Raw genomic sequence first — 16,990 nt, forward strand, 5'->3', positions numbered from 1 at the left:
TTCTACAAAAACCTTCAGAAACTATGCATGCCCCCACAGTTTATTATGATAGCTTCAAACAGAATAAGCATCTCTCAGTAAACTAGAGATCTTGAAGTCAAATAAAAGACTCAGCAGCACCACAGTTGTAAGTATCTCACAGTACTGATATTCTGGAGGGTGGGTGAAAACGTTAATGAGACTACACCCGGCTGAGGGCTCATTGTACTGCTCCATGAAGAGCTGTTCAAATAACTCCTTACAGTTAACAGAAATGCAGAAGATACGCAAATTTCAGGAGCTCAGGTATTTAGTGCACTTTCATGTAAAAGATAAAAGATTGCTAGAAGACAATATTAAGTAGAAAATAATTTTATTTAAGTTATCAGACAGACAATCCCCTGACATCTTCATTTTAAATCAAACATGCTGGTAAATTTAATCACAAGGCAGTCTAGTACAAAACTGGTAAGGCAGAAGTTCCAAGTGAGATAGGCAGATCTCTATTCTATCTAGTCATCAGAGCAGTGGAGAGAAGACTAGATATTTCATATCACTTGAGATTCAAGACTGTATTAGGCACTTTCAGAGATGTAAAAAAGAGAACAATGTTTTAAGAAAACAACAATGCATGTAGTAAGGCATTAGACGTGGTTGGATTCAAAATATTTTCAGTGCATCTTTGGATCAACGGAGCACTCTTCACACCCTGCAAAGCAAAATGTATTTTTAAAAATATATATATTTTTTCTATATTTAGAAAAGAAATATAGAGCCTATTTCCAAAAGCTCTAGGCAGTTCACAACAAACAAAACCAACTATCAAAACAGCAATTAAAAATCGAAAGCATTCAGAGATTACCAAAAGCCTGGCTAAAAAGGTATGTCTTAAGGGCTCTTTCAAAGTCTGGTAAAGATGTTAAACCATGAATGTCTATAAGGAGCGCATTCCACAGCCCAGGAGCAACTATAGAGAAGGCCCACTCCCGAGTCACCACCAGACGAGCTGGCCGTATACGGAGACGGACCTTTCGATGATCTTAATGTGTGGTGGGGATCATGCAGGAGGTGCTCTCCCAGGTAACCCAGTCCTAAGCCATTTAGAGCTTTAGAGGTACCTGCACTTTGTATTTTGTCAGGAAACCTATTGGCAGTCAATGCAATTGCTTTAAAACAGACATAATATGGTCTCTCCAAGACACCCTACAAACCAATCTAGCCCCTGCATTTTGAACCAACTGAAGTTTACGAACTACATACAAAGGCAGCCCCACACAGAGTACACTGCAGTAAAGCCTAGATGATACCAGAGCATGCTCCACAGTTCTGAGATAATTATCTTCGAGGAATGGACGCAGCTGTCATATCAACCAAAGCTGATAGAAAGCGCTCCTGGCCATAGCCTCAACCTGAGAAACCAGAGTGAGGCCTAGGTCCAGAAGCACTCCCAAGCTTCGTATATGTTCCTTCGGAAGGGAGTACAAACCTATCCAGAACAGGAAGATCTATCACGTCCCTTGAAGTATGTCACCTTACCATGAGTACCTCTGTCTTCTTTGAATTCAGTTTCAATTTATTATCCCTTATCCTGTCCATTACCACCTGTGGGCAGACATTTAGGGGGGCTATGCCATTTCCTGATGATGATATCATGGAGAAATAGATTTGGGTGTCATCAGCATATTGATAACACCATGCTCCAAATCTGATGAACTCACCCAGTGGTTTTATGTAGATGTCAAAAAGCACTGGAGAAAGGATGGAGCCCTCAAGGACACCATACAAGAGGTCTTGTTTCAGAGAGCAACTATCTCTGAGCTATACCATCTGGAATCTACCGGAGATATAGGATGGAACCACTACAAAGCAGTACCACCTATTCCCAAATCCCCCAGTTGATCCAGAAGGATACCATGGTCAATAGTATCAAAAGCTGCAGAAAGGTCCAAAAGAATCAACAGAGTCACATTCCCTCTGTCCATTCCTTGGTAGAGATCATCCATCAGGCTAACCAAGGCAATCTCCATCCCATAGCCTGCTCTGAGTCTCTTTTCAAATAAAATTTAATTTGAAGCTATTTTATTATTAACACATCCAAGGATGGTGGAGATGGGATTTAGTATACAAGACATCACGGCAATTAAAAAAGTAATCCTGTACATTAACAAGCACAGTAAATCCATTTGGATCTTGAAAGTTTGTTTGCTAAACAAATTCTTCACTAGCTCTTGGCCGAAATGTACTAAATGCAGCAATATATCATTACAAGAAGTCCACAGGCATTTGCTATAAAAGTGGAAATGGAGCACCTAGTGCCAGAACAACTTGTGGCCAACACTAGTAATATTCTGCCTCCAAGTAAAATTTGCAGTTCCATTCTCTTAGTTTGTTGAGGACATGTCACTTCCAAGTCAAGGTTGTTACTTGACAAGAAGCAGTTTGTTCTATATGTGTGTTTGTCTTGAGACTTTTGTTTGTAGCAAAAGTTACTGCTGACTTGTATGAGCTGCTAAAAATGGAAACAAGACCCCCATCCCACTGCAGCCTGATCTGAAAACACTGGTTTTTTTTCTCAAGGAAGCTTAAGGGTAGACAAACTAAAACTTCAGTCAGCATTTGTTCACAGCAGTTCAGTTGAGAGTAAGAGCTGCAAAAGCTTGTGCCAGCCTTTTTAATTGAAGTTTTGTCATTCTAGAAACCAAATGGTTTCTTATGGTTGTGAAGTGCACTCCCCACAGAAATCCGAGGCTTAGCCCCATTACTGGCCTTCAGGAGAGCCTGTAAAACTTACTACTTTATTACATTTATATACTGCCCTATCCAAACGGCTCTAGGCAGTACACAAGAAAAACAAAACCCACAAATCAATCCCCTTAAAACAATCATTACAAAACAATATAAAGAAAGCATAAAATCTGTATAAAAACAATCATTACAGAACAATTTAAGAACAGCCTTTAGTCTGGCCTTGCAGGGTTTTTAAACTGTTTTTGAATTGTTTTAGGTTCTGATTGTTTTGTTGGTTTTAATTGACTATGTCTGTGTTTTGTTGTTGTGAACTACCCAGAGAGAATAGATAGAGAGTGGTTCAAAAATATAAATAAATACATTCATTAAGTTGATCTCTGCTGTACGTATTTGCAGGTCAAGCATTTCAATTTCAAGACAAACACATTGAGACCAAGTACTACTTTTTGTTCCAATGGAATGTTCTGGGTATTTGCATTCCGTTCCAAGCTTGGAATGGAACACAAAAATCGTTCTCTGTACATCCCTAGAAAACATGTACTGGCAGTATGGGAACCAGTTCCACTGGTTAATTACAACTGTTGCAGAAGAGGGCAACCAAAATGATCAGGGGCCTGAATCACCTCCTTTATGAGGCAAGGCTACAGCACCTGGGGCTTTTTAGTTTGGAAAAGTGGTGACTATGGGGAGACTTGATAAAGGTATATAAAATTATACATGGTGTAGAGAGAATGGAGAGAGAGAAATTCTTCTCCCTCTCGCACAACACTAGAACCAGAGGGCATCCCATGAAACTGAAGGCCAGGAATTTAGGACTGACAAGAGTACTTTTTCATATAGCACATAGTTAATCTATGGAATTCTCTGCTATGGGACGTGGTGATGGCTGCTAGCTTGGATGGCTTTAAAAGGGGCTTAGACAACATGGAGGACAGGTCTATCAATGGCTACTAGTCCGAGGGCTATAGGCCACCTCCAGCTTCAGAAGCAAGATGCCTCTAAATACCAGTTGCAGGGGAGCAACAGCAGGAGAGAGGGCATGCCCTCACCTCTTGCCTGTGGGATTCTGAGGGATCTGGTGAGCCACTGTGTTTAACAGGATGGGACTAGATAGGCCTTGAACCTGATCCAGCAGGGCTGTTCTCTTCAAAGCTAAATATTTACTTCTTCTGGTCCTAACACTGTATCTCCCTTCTGTTGTAGGCCTCTTCTCTGGAGTCTCTCAACCACTGACCACAACATTTCCAGTTCTTTAACTCATATCCAAAATTAGTTGCACATTTTAAACTAAACTTCCAAAGTATTGCAATGAAAGGCAATTGAAATTGCACTCCCTTTTGTGGAGTGCTGCTCTATAGTCAGAAGCTTCTTCTGCCTGCAGAAGGAAATTTATACTTAAGGGGTCTTTCTGCAAGAGAAAAGGGTCTAACTTTCAGGGAGTGAAAGAAGCTTCAAACAGTGAAGCAGCGTTCTGCAAAACATTAGGATACAACTCATACTCTGAAGGTTGGGATCACAAAGCTCTACCCTTTACAGTCAAATACAAAATGATGCTTGTGAAAAGAACCACAAATTATTGTAGTTTTTGCAGCAAAATGAATTGCCTCCTTTGATGCAAGTCAACAATATTTACCTAGTTCCATTTGCATTGCAAGAGGACATCATTAAGGCCAATGATTCGCTAGATATCGGATTATTTTAGTGTCCAACTGCGGCCCAAAGAGTGGGTTGAGCTGAGCCAGAATTGCAATCAGCCAGCTGCAAGATAAGAAACACACTATTAATGGATTCATGGCTGGGGTGAGACAGGATATTGAAGAGAGATTGCTAGAAACATCACCGTCAAATAAGCCCAAAGCCCAAACAAAATGCTACCAAAATGAAGCTTTCAGAAGAAGAGACATTCAGAAATGTTTGAACACTTTCTATGAGTGTCACAACTCATATTTTGCCAGTTCCATTTCAACTAATTCTCAAGTTTCAATGAGACAGTGTCTCTTTCATTTATTATTTTCCTTTAAGTGCTCTGGGATGTACTTATATCCAGGAAGTCCAATATTTACCGCAATTCTTTATAAAAAGGCAGCACAGCAGTATAGTCACTACGTACTACCTTGGCAGTATTTCCAAGGTTGATTTTTTAGCAGATTCATACCATTTTAGTGCAAAAAAGGCAACTGCTAGAGTTAACCTTCTTCAGTCATGAATTAGCCTTATACAGAAAAAGCTCATCTACCATCCACATATCATTTCATGACAGCCTTATGCAAGAGGACTATTAGTTTGTGATATCAGTAGCAATCACTATATAACAAAGTATATTGCTTTAAGGACTGTGTATGGAACATTAGCCCAACAGAATCTACCTTTTGCAATGCAGAAGATACAGCACATTTATTTCCAAGTTATGCATGTGGTCTGTTAATTTTTTAAAAAGGCTTAAGAATCCCTTAATTTCTACACAGTTACAGCAGAGCCAAATGCTTACTATATAAAACATTTTACAAGCACACAATCATATCTATCTGCTATTTCTAGAATGCTTTCGAAGGAGGAGAGAGCAAAGCGGCTTTGTAACAGGAGCTGCTACAAATGCAGAGTGCTTAGGCAGTCATGGAAAATTCCACACAAACCTGGATGCTTGCAACAGCGAACGAAATGCAGATCAGCTGAAAAACAGCCATAGTAGTCACAGACAAGAGAGACAGGTTTAATCCTCTTTATATATTATTGGTCAAATTTCACTCTTGTCCTTAATTGTACACATTAAGCAGTAATAACTAAAGCAAAGCAAGTGCAAACTATCAACAGTGATAGCTTATTGGTTTCCATAGTTAACTAGTAATTTAAAAATCAGAGACTGCTACCAATAAAGGGGCATGTCTTCATGTACTCCATACAGCTTCTCTTAGAATAACTCCATGAATGTGTTTCACTTATATTTGAAGCCCAACTGCTATATTTGGGACAAGTAAGAATTTGTCCTTATATTCAGATAATGGCTTAGGAGTCATTTTTTGTCTTCCTATAAAACCTGGAGATTCCAAACTGAGCCCCAAAGAACCCTTGGGGTTCCCTTACTAAGGGCAGACAAGCTTCCCTAAAAGACAGCTTGTCTGTTATTAGAAGTCTTTCCCTACAATCTGCAGATTCAGAGTGCTGCAGTAACGTTAATACACATTCCTTTACAGAAATCTGAGGAAAGTAGTATTTCAAGTAGGGACATTTGGAGTCAAGGAACCTCCAGGTTTTTTTTTTTTTTCCTTTTTGCCAGTTCAGAGCCGATCAAAAAATCTCTGGAAGACTCAAGGAGTTACTCTTCCTGGTTTGACAAAAACTTACTGCTTTAACCCAATGAAGTTCTAAGGCATTAGTTCTCATTTTAATCATAATGTGTCATGCACAGATGCTGTCAGAAACTCTATTTTACTTAAAGTTACATTCTTTAACTTGCTCTGCAAAGACAAACAAGAAAATGGTACCAGAATAGTTTATTTTGCAGTTTGTTCAGGGCTATTCTGTATACCAACTGTACAAATGGGAGCGTACGTACAATAACCACAACAGTTAAAAAACCAAAAATGGTTGAGGTTTTATATTAACAGAAATAGATTTCTTGACTGCAAATATCCTCATTTAGATATCAAACACACTTAGAGACTTCTGTGAGGGAACATAAGTTACTGTTTGGTGGTAATCTTGAATTTTTCACCTAGCAAGTTTTCCTAAAGTTTTTGTAAGGCGTCATCCTGCTCCCAATTTGTTACTCATGCTTCTAAGGTGTCAAAACAGTCGTCAGACTTTTGTCCCTATAGAACAGGGACAGAATTTCAATTTAACCTCTATTATGAAAGGAGAAATTTTAAGGAAAACCCCAGCTACACAACACCAGTGTTCCCTCTAACAGGGATTCCCAGATGTTGTTGACAAGAATTCCCAGAATCCCCAGCTGCAATGGCTTTTGCTTGGAGATTCTGGGAGTGGTGGTAAAAAACATCTGGGAATCCCTGTTAGAGGGAACATGGCACAACACTACTATAAGCCTGTTAAGATGGAGACAATTTATAGAATGAGGGCCTTTTTGTCCCTTTGAGCATCACAACAACAAGCAAAAATAGCTATTCATGTTTCATTAGATGCTATAATGTGCAGATGTTACAACATATATTTTGAAAGACAATAATTCAGTGTTGAATGGAAATGAGGCACCACAGCAGCATTAGAGGTTAATTTGCACAATTACTATACTGAAGCTCCCAAGTGAAACATCCAAAGGCAGGTTATCCTGTTTCTAAATGAATCCTAGAGCTCCCACAAATCTTGGACACAGTTTCTCTCCCTGGTAGAAGCTGCTCTCAAATATGAAGCTTTCTTCCTCTTTCCTTGATTCATAATTGGGTGACACTAGTCCCCCTGATATCCTCCCAGCAACCCCAAACAGAAAAGGCAGCTTTATGCTTCAAGCACATGGCAGTTTCAGGTAGCACTGTCATCTCCTGCAGATTTCAGGTAAGCTCACCACATTGCAATGTAGTATTCTCACAAATACTGGGGCTCATTGTTTACCAGAGAATGAGTCTGTCAAACTGCCCAGTTAAGGCACCATTATTCTCTGATCAATGGGCCCAGCTTTCTGAACAAGAAGTGTCAGGAGACGCATCCAAAGAACCATGTCAATGTGCTCACAGGTCTCTCTCCATTCTCTCTAGGATTTCAAATCTAGAACTGTATTGAAACAAAAGCTAGAAGTGCATTTTGAGTATAGAATTTTTCAAGAAGTTTCAACAGCCAGCTTGCTGGAACATTAAAAATAGAAGTAACAAAGCAGCACTCAAGTTCTGGATTGTTATTTCCATGAAAAGCTGAGGACCAAAAGATTAAGAACCAAAGAGAGGGTAGCCATAGCTGTGTTCTTAACAAGACTGCTGTTGAAAATTTCACTCACCCACATGTACAAATTATAAATATAGTGAAACAATCGGCACCCATAACAGCAACAAAATCATATTCAGAATACAAAGCCTACATTTGAACTATTTCAGTGCCTCTCAAAGCAGGAATGTCACTCAAGTCTACACCATGCTTTTCAGATGCCACATTTTGCACCTGCAGCAACTACTAGGACTATACAGATCAGAGAGGAAGTGAAAGACTCATTATGGCATACAGTCACCACTCTGAACTGGAAGCAGGGTGGCGGGGGGATTGTGTTATAATCATAACCATATTCTAAACTTACAAAAATGATCAACACTTTTTGTTAGCCTAACTTGGCTGAATATAAAGTGAGCAGAACCACTTAGCCGTTGAGGTCAAGCAGAAGATGTACCATTCTGTCTTGAAAAGCAGCTGAGAGAGAGCAGCTCAGCTATATGGGGCCAATGACCTTCCACTAAGAAGCTGGCCCTGCCTATCCTGGCTCAGTTTATTAAATTCTGGACCAAGCTGCTGCCTCCACCATTTCTGACTATCCATAAGGACAAGATGGGAGAAGAAGTAGAGGAAACCTGGATATCAACAGAAGCTTTAGATTTAAGATTCTCTGCCTCATTCTAGTCGTAATGAGAAGAGGCCTTCCTCCAATTCTTAGACTGTATAGGAAGCTCTCATGTAGATGTGCCTATCTACCAAGACTCAGAATATGGAAAGTCTTTTATTTGGCATATGCATATTAATGCCATCTAATACAAGTGTTCAGAAGTGTACTTTATTTTTCTAAAGCTAAATTAGTTATCCTGATAATAAGAATGAAAACAGTGGGATATAGGCATGAAAGAGTTAATATTCCTAACCCAGCTAAACATTCAGATCACTGCCTTTCACTACTTTGTGTCCAATAAGATTCCCTCTCCCCCTCCCCTCTGCAATTTTTTGGTTCAATTATTCTTATTCATTTCCAAGATAATAAGACTACCAAAACAAAGGCCTTCCAGAACACTTTAGGGGTGGATGCCTATGCAGAATTACTTTTAATAAGTACTGCTACAATTCTGGTCACCACATCTTTAAAAGGACATTGTTGAACTGGAGAAGGTACAGAAGAGGGCAACCAAGATGATCAGGGGCCTAGAGCACCTTTCTTATGAGGCAAGACTACAACACCTGGGGCTTTTTAGTTTAGAAAAAAGACGACTGCGGGGAGACATGATAGAGGTCTATAAATTCATGCATGGTGTGGAGAAAGTGGAGAGAGAGAGATTCTTTTCCCTCTCACACAACACTAGAACCAGGGGTCACTCCATGAAATTGATTGCCGGGAGGTCTAGGACCAACAAAAGGAAGTACTTTTTCACACAACGCGTGATCCACTTGTGGAACTCTCTGCCACAGGATGTGGTGACAGCCAACAACCTGGATGGCTTTAAGAGGGGTTTGGATGACTTCATGGAGGAGAGGTCTATCAGTGGCTACTAGTCGGAGGGCTGTGGGCCACCTCCAGCCTCAAGGGCAGGGTGCCTCTGAGTACCAGTTGCAGGGGAGTAATGGCAGGAGAGAGGGCATGCCCTCACCTCTTGCCTGTGGGCTTATCAGAGGCATCTGGTGGGCCACTGTGCGAAACAGGATGCTGGACTAGATGGGCCTTGGGCCTGATCCAGCAGGGCTGTTCTTATGTTCTTATCAAGCCACCTATCTGACAGGCTTTTAGTTATAGCAAGAAATTTCATATGGTATAGCTTCTTAATTCAGCTACCTGGTTAGTTAGAAAGAGAAATGTCTATGCCTACAAGTGACTAATCCTACAGGGATTTGAAGCTGTCAGAACCCTTACTGTTTGCATACATATTTGTGCTTTGAATTCAAGTGAAGGGGAAACAAAGACATTCTGATCTGGCGTGCTTTCAAAGTCACCCAGGTCAAAGCTTCACATTCATGACTCATTGCTGAACCATAAACAAGCTGTATGTACTAGTACAAACCCCATTTCCACCAGCACTAAACCAAACACCAACAAGCCCATGCCCTAGACCTCTCTAGGCTAAGCGAGGCAGATCTCGTTTGAAACATGTTAACTGTAAACCAGGAATTATGCTCAAATTAAACTTTATGTATGCAATAGTGGAGCCAAACTCTTAGAAACCAAGAACTGACAATATATACAAAGGTATTCCAGCTGTGGCTTGCTATTACTAGGGAAGCTTAGTTGATTCCCAACTGAACCGGTTGCATGATTGAACAAGAAGCTTGTCAACTGGCCCAAAGTTGGAGGAGGGTTGTGGTAATAGTAATCAATGAGATTACACATGACATATTCTGAAAAACTCAGTTCTAAACTAAGATTCTAGGAGGCTCAAGATTATTTTGAAAATAGACAATACAATCTAATAAATTAAGGACTTGTCACCACAAGAGTCAGAAAGGTGCACGGACTTCAGTTTCTGGACCACAGTATGAATACACATGCAATCAGTTCAACTGTAGAAATGAGGAACCCTTAGTAGAGCCACTTGAAGCAGAGGTTGAACTAACAAGAATCAGAATAAGTTCTGATTCTACATGCATATTGTCCTCCTCAATCTATAATGCTGTAATTTAGGACTAAATTTGATTTGCATAAGTACATGCTCAGTTATGAAGTTTAACAGCCCACACAGTGACAGACATCCAGATTAACAACATGTGTATGGAAGTTATGTGTGGGAAGGGGAGGGACGATTTTCACTAATGCCCTTCATTCTGCAGCTTTTTTTGTCTCCTTGAGAGTTGTGGAACCCTTAGGGGCATGTTTTTAGGAGACACAGAAAGCTGCAGAGGGAAGAAGGGGAATCTGCAAAAGCCACCCCATTCCATGAATGCAGAGTTAGTCTGAATGTCAGCCAATACATTCATGTGATTATCAGTCACCACATTCTTCTCTTCTCCCCCTCCCATCACACTCCAGATCAGGATCCTAAAGTCACAAAACTCTAAGGACTTTTGTCTTCACAGATTTAGCTACGTCTGGACTGAAAGGACAAACACAGATACTTACAAGAGGTAGCAGCAAACAGCACATGTCACCAGCATTGTGTTGATAACACTGTAGGAAAGAGAAAGAATAGGTGACTTATAAAATGAAAGCAACATTTATAAACTAGCACTGGACAGAAGAAAAAATGACTTCACAGTATTTCAGAGAAAATGAGGATAATCCAAAAGAAAGGAAAATGACACAACTGTATATTAGAAGACTTGGTAGATATTATAAACACTTCTCTGAAGGAGGGAAGTGCCTTCTTGTCTTACGGAGGCAATCAGACCTATTCTGAAGAAGCCTGCATTGGATGCCTCAGAGCTAACCAACTATAGGCCTGTCTCCAACCTTCTGTGGCTTGGCAAGGTAACAGAGAGTTGTGGCTTCCCAGCTCCAGGTAGTCTTGGAGGAAACTGATTATATAGACTCATTTCAAACTGGCTTTCAAGTGGGCTATGGGATGGAGACTGCCTTGGTCGGCCTGATGGACAATCTCCAATTAGGAATTGACAGAGAGAGTGCAACTCTTGGTCCTTTTGGATCTCTTGGCAGCTTTCGATACTATTGACCACATTATCCTTCTGGACTGCCTGAGGGCATTGGGGGTGGGAGGCACTGCTTTGTGGTGGTTCCACTCCTACCTCTTGGGCAGGTTCCAGATGGTGTTCCTTGGAGACACTTGCTCTTCAAAATGTGGACTTTGATATGGTGTCCCCCAGACTCCATACTGTCTTCAATGCTTTTTAACATCTACATGAAGCTTCTGGGAAACATCATCAGGAGATTTGGTGCAGGGTGTTCTCAGTATGCTGATGACACCCAAATCTATTTCTCCATGTCAACATCATCAGGAGAAGGCATAACTTCCCTAAATGCCTGCCTGGAGGCAGTGATGGGCTGGATGAGGGATAACAAACAGACTGAATCCAAATAATACAGAGGTACTTATTGTGCAGAGTCAGAACTGGAGAAACAATTTTGATCTGCTGGTTCTGGATGGGGTCACACTTCCACAGAAGGAACAGGTACACAGTCTGGGAGTGCTTCTGGATCCAAATCTCTCCCTGGTGTCCCAGGCTGAGATGGTGGCCAGAGATGCTTTCTATCAGCTTTGGCTGATATGCCAGTTTAGTCTGTTTCTTGAGATAAATGACCTCAGAACAATGAGGTAACATATGCTGGTAACCTCCAGACTTGACTACTGCAATGCAATCTATGTGGGGCTACCGTTGTACATAGTCCAGAAACTGCAGATGGTATAGAATGCAGCAGCTAGGTTAGTCTCTAGGTCATACTGGAGAGACCATATTACTTCTATACTAAAAGAGCTACACTGGCTACCAATACCTTTCTGGGCAAAATACAAGGTGCTGTTTATAACCTATAAAGCCCTAAACAGCTTAGACCTGGAGTATATAAGAGGATGTCATTTTAGGGATGTGCACGGAACCATGGAGGCGCGGTCCGGCACTGGGGGGCATGTAGCTTTAAGGACGGGGGGGGAGGTAGTACTCACCCCTCCCGCCGCTTTTCCCCCTCCGGTGCACGACTTTATAGCAAAGATTTTGGGGCGGCAGCATTCCTCCCTGCTGCCTCTGCCCCCATCGTTGCCCATCAAAAGCGGAAGTTGAGAGCACTCATGTGCCCGCTGCCGTGCACGCACCGCACATGTCACACATTGTGTGTGGCGGTGGCGCCGGGTGCATGCGTGCTCTCAACTTCCGCTTTTGACGGGCAACGACGGGGCAGGGGCGGCAGGGAGGAACGCTGCCGCCCCAAAATCTTCGCTATAAAGTTGTGCGCCAGAGGAGGAAAAGCGGCAGGAGGGGTGAGTACTACCCCTGCCCTTAAAGCTACATGCCGCCCCCAATCCAGACCAGTTCGGAGGCCTCTGCAATGGCCCCGGACCAGTCTGGTGCACATTCCTATGTCATTCTTCACCATGAGCCCCATCACCCATTGAGATCATCAACAGAGGTTCATCTGCAGTTGCCACCAGCAAATCTGGTGGCTACACAGGGACAGACCTTCTCTGTTGCCACCCCGCAACTCTTGAATGCACTCCCTGCTGAAATAAGAGCCTTCCCATCTCCTACAACTTTTTAAAAATCCTTGAAGACTCTTTTTTCAATCAATCTTTTAAACTTGACTGTGGTTTTAAATTGTTTTTAAGATTCTCATTTTTACTTTGTTTTATGTTGTTGTAAACCACCCAGAGATGGAGGTTTGGGGCAGTCTACCAATTCGATAAATATATAAATATACTGACTGGCAGTGGCTCTCCAGGGTTTCAAAAAGATGTCTTTACCAGCCCTACTTGGAGACACCAGGGAATGAACCTGGAACCTTCTGCATGCAAGTTATTCACTTTGTTTCATTTAAAACAGAAGGTGGCAATGTATAGCCTGAGAACCACATCCAGTGTACAAAGTCTTTCTGTTTGCCCTACATGGCCTTCACAGTTAAAAGATCAACATTTGATATTGTGAAGGGAAACACTTTTCCAGGCAGAAGGCTTCAAAGAATCAATACATCCTACACAGGCCATAAGTAGGCTATCCAGATTTTACACAGAAGAAGGAAGAAGAGAGTTTGCAGACAGAACACCTTCTTTTGTAGTACTAGTAGCAGTATGTATCATTCTTGCATTCAAGCCAGCAGTTCTCTCCCTTACCTCTAAATGTGAGGCAATAGACTACAGGTATCCATCACTAAGATTGCATCACAGCTTAAAACACCCCTTTAGCCTTCAGGTTGGATATAGACATCTGAGGTTAGTTTATGTGAGATTCTGTTGGAAACTGCAATTAAGATGTTTGGGAACAGCTAGGTATTATCTCTTTTTAAAAGAGATAGTTTGCCCTTGCGCAGGGCTCCCTACAGAGGTACTAGTGCCTCAAGGCTCTCGGGGTACTCAGAACCCTCCTTCCCCCCCATGCTGCAACCACACTATTTGTTCTCCAACTGAGGATTGCTGGCCAATATGTCCTCTGCAGAAGGGGAGGGAGGAGGATGAAAACCTTTCTCCTCCACTCTTTATAGGCTGGCTACATGCTGAAGCCCAGCATACTCCTTCCCTCAGCCTGACAGGCTTCAGAAGGTTATCAGTCCATATTCCCATTGAAACAAGACAAGATATATGTCTCATTAATTTCCAGTGGAGTACTCATGAGTAACTTAGTCTGGATATAAGCCAATAGTCTGTCTCATAACTGTAACACTGAAATGTGTATGTGTATACACACAAAAAAAATCTCTGAAGCTGAAGGTCTGCACCAGAATGGGTACACTTTTTTTTTTTTAAAAAAGGTTAGGAACCCCTGCCCTGACACACCTGCATCCTATCCTGCAATACTGAGTTAGAGCTGCAGTCAGCACAGCTTCATGCAAGACTGAACCACCAATGCAAGATATAATACGGATGTGGCAGGGTGTCATTTCAAGCGTTAAAGGATGTGAAGGTGCTTTAAAAAAAAAATAATAAAAATCAATCATGTGAAGCCCATAACACTGAATGAAAATGTGATTTTGAAAATAGGGGCTATACAGTTAGTTTTAAGTTTAGGATCCCTTTATAAAGATATCCAGTACTGGAAATTAGTTTTGAGATTGCTGCATGACGTCCTGTGTTGGAAATATAAATGTTATTCTAACCTGCTCTTTTAAGTTCACCCTAGTATCTCTTTTTGTAATACCACTAAGGTAATACCATTACATGCTGATTAGCTGGCCTACAAAAAGGTTTCAGCCTCAGTATGCTTGTGTAGCTAACAGCTCTCCTAGAGTTTGGGGAAGGAAAGAAAGAAAAAAGACAAATGGCAAGATGATCACAGATGAGAAGATAGCTCTTCTAAGGATTCAGGGACTGTATAATTTGACAATGCAAGTGGATCCAACAGAAATCAAAAACATGTTTTCAAAATCCATTAAAAAATGTATGTGTGTTTTCTTCTAAACACTTCCTTCTTTCACTTCAAATGAACATAAAGGGTTACAAGAGATACTGCTTCTAGCACCAATATTAGAAAAGCAGGATTAAGCAACCCAAAGAACTCAGGAGTGTGACACTACAAAGAGGAAGTTGTCCCAGAGCATAAAATGGAATAGCCAATATTTTTCTTAAAATCACAAGTACTCTCTCACACAAAACCCCATAAGATGCTAACAGGATATCCAATCGTTAGGCAACTGAAAGAGCCTAATGCAGAGCGGATTATCCATCTCATGGCCTCCTGACTGAAAGGAAAGAGTTACACACTAAGCAGGCAGAACGGAGAAATTGTCACAAGACACTGACATGCCTACCTTCCGTCTGTTCTCTGTTAGACCAAAAAAAAAAAAAAAATCCCACGAGTATCTCAGACTCTGATTCAAGATATACTCAATGCAGAACATACGACCCACTGCGGGCCGCCTGACTCACAGCTCAAGTTTAGGAGAGGAGAGCTGGTCTTGTGGTAGCAAGCATGACTTGTCCCCATAGCTAAGCAGGGTCTGCCCTGGTTGCATATGAATGGGAGACTAGAAGTGTAAGCACTGTAAGATATTCCTCTCAGGGGATGAAGCCGCTCTGGGAAGTGCTTCTAGGTTTCAAGTTCCCTCCCTGGCATCTCCAAGATAGGGCTGAGAGAGATTCCTGCCTGCAACCTTGGAGAAGCCGCTGCCAGTCTGTGAAGACAATACTGAGCTAGATAGACCAATGGTCTGACTCAGAATATGGCTGTTTCCTATGTTAACATGAAGTACGTATGAAAGCAATACTGGCCTGCAGTGTACAGGATTCGTCCTCGAGAAAGCTACCCCCACCACCACCAAGAAGAACTCCAGCCATTCCACAGGATCGCTGCTTCTAAGAAACAGGCAGCAGGACTCGCAATGGGCGAGGGGCTGAAGAGAACCCAGAGAAGTCCAGCGTTGCCAGGAAAACGAGACCCTGACAGGGAAAGCAGGCCCCGAGAAGCGACAGTGGGACTGACGGGGCCCAAGGAAAGGAGCCCCGTCGCAGCAGCGCTCTGTTCATCGTGTGGAAGTTCTCAGGGCAGAGCCCCTTCTTAAGGCCCTGCGACAAACAGGAACAGTTCCCAAGAGAAAGGCGAGGAAAGCAGGCCCAGCCTACGCCAGCACTATACAGGCTACCACTTCGCCAGGGAAAGCGGGGGGGGGGGCTTAAGAAAGGCCCCTCGCCGCCATCCCCAGCAAGTCTCTTTTGACAGAGCAGAGCCTTCGTCGTCTCAAGTCCCCGCGGCGCCTTCGTCAGTCACTTACCCCCGGTTGGGTCCCTTGGGCACAAACCACGGCAGAGCACCGCCGACCACCCCCCAGAAAACGCTCATGACGATGATAGGCACTGCAAGGCCCCCGTACGCCATGACCGCCTCCTTCCTCTTCGCCCTGCTTCAGTGCAGACGCGGCTGTAGCCCCAATGGCCGAATCCAATTGCGACCTGTCAGCCACGCCTTCCTCGGAGCGTCATCCAATCAGTGCCCCCTCCGAACGAGCATTGCGGTCACGTGGACGGCCCTTTCACCCTCCCCCCCGACGACGTTGAGAAAATCGAGACGGAGGCGAGCTGGTGTACGCATGCGTCTTTCGTATTTTATTGGAAGACCCAATTTCTTCTGTCAGTGGAGAGAACTATTTTCACAACCAAGCTTCTTTATACATTGCACGCTCCGCTTAGTGCCACTTTTATGCCGTTTTCTAAATGTGAAAATATGCAGTTTCAAAAGGCTGCTGCCCCTGCACGGAAGGTGCTGCATTATTTTATTATTTATTCGATTTCTATACCGCTCTTCCAAAAATGGCTCAGGGCAGTTTAAACAGAAATAATAATAGTCTTAATTAGTATTAGTCCCTGGGTTTGATTCAAATTTAGATTGAGCCCCCTTTAGGAACTGTCATTTCTTTTTCTGTGTAAAAGGCTGGGAGAACTTTGTTGTTGTTGAAAAGCGGGATATACATATTCTTAATAATAGCCAGCCGTGTTATTCTTTTTTTTAGATGCACAAATCTAAACCAGGCCAACAATGAGCTAGTTAGACCAATGGTCTGACTTGGTATACGGTAGATTCCTATGCTGCGATAGTGTAACACTCGCACCCACGAGCATTCTTGCAGCATTCTGGACCAGCCAAAGCTTCTGAACCATCTCCAAGGGCAGCCCCACATATATTGCATTGCAGTAGTCCAATCTGGACATCACCAAAGCATGTGACTGACATGTGGCTGAGGTCAGGTCCAACTTCTCCAAGTCAGGTCGCAGCTGGTAAAAAGCATCTCTGTACTTGGCTGCCACTTGTGCCTCTAAGGACA

At 42.5% G+C, this 16,990-nt stretch overlaps 1 protein-coding gene across 1 annotated transcript; it reads right to left on the reverse strand.

Moving 5' to 3' along the window:
- Positions 1 to 335: 335 nt before the first annotated feature.
- On the reverse strand, positions 336 to 16,117 carry ATP6V0E1 (ATPase H+ transporting V0 subunit e1). Its single transcript, XM_053303681.1, has 4 exons — positions 15,944 to 16,117; positions 10,697 to 10,744; positions 4,361 to 4,485; positions 336 to 688 (listed from the first exon to the last, which is right to left on the reverse strand). Exons 1-3 carry the CDS (start codon positions 16,045 to 16,047, stop codon positions 4,392 to 4,394), a joined length of 246 nt encoding a protein of 81 aa, XP_053159656.1. The 5' UTR covers positions 16,048 to 16,117; the 3' UTR covers positions 336 to 688; positions 4,361 to 4,391.
- Positions 16,118 to 16,990: the final 873 nt, after the last annotated feature.

The sequence above is a fragment of the Hemicordylus capensis genome, chromosome 2 (genome assembly GCF_027244095.1).
Source record: "Hemicordylus capensis ecotype Gifberg chromosome 2, rHemCap1.1.pri, whole genome shotgun sequence".
In the NCBI taxonomy this organism is placed as follows: domain Eukaryota; kingdom Metazoa; phylum Chordata; class Lepidosauria; order Squamata; family Cordylidae; genus Hemicordylus; species Hemicordylus capensis.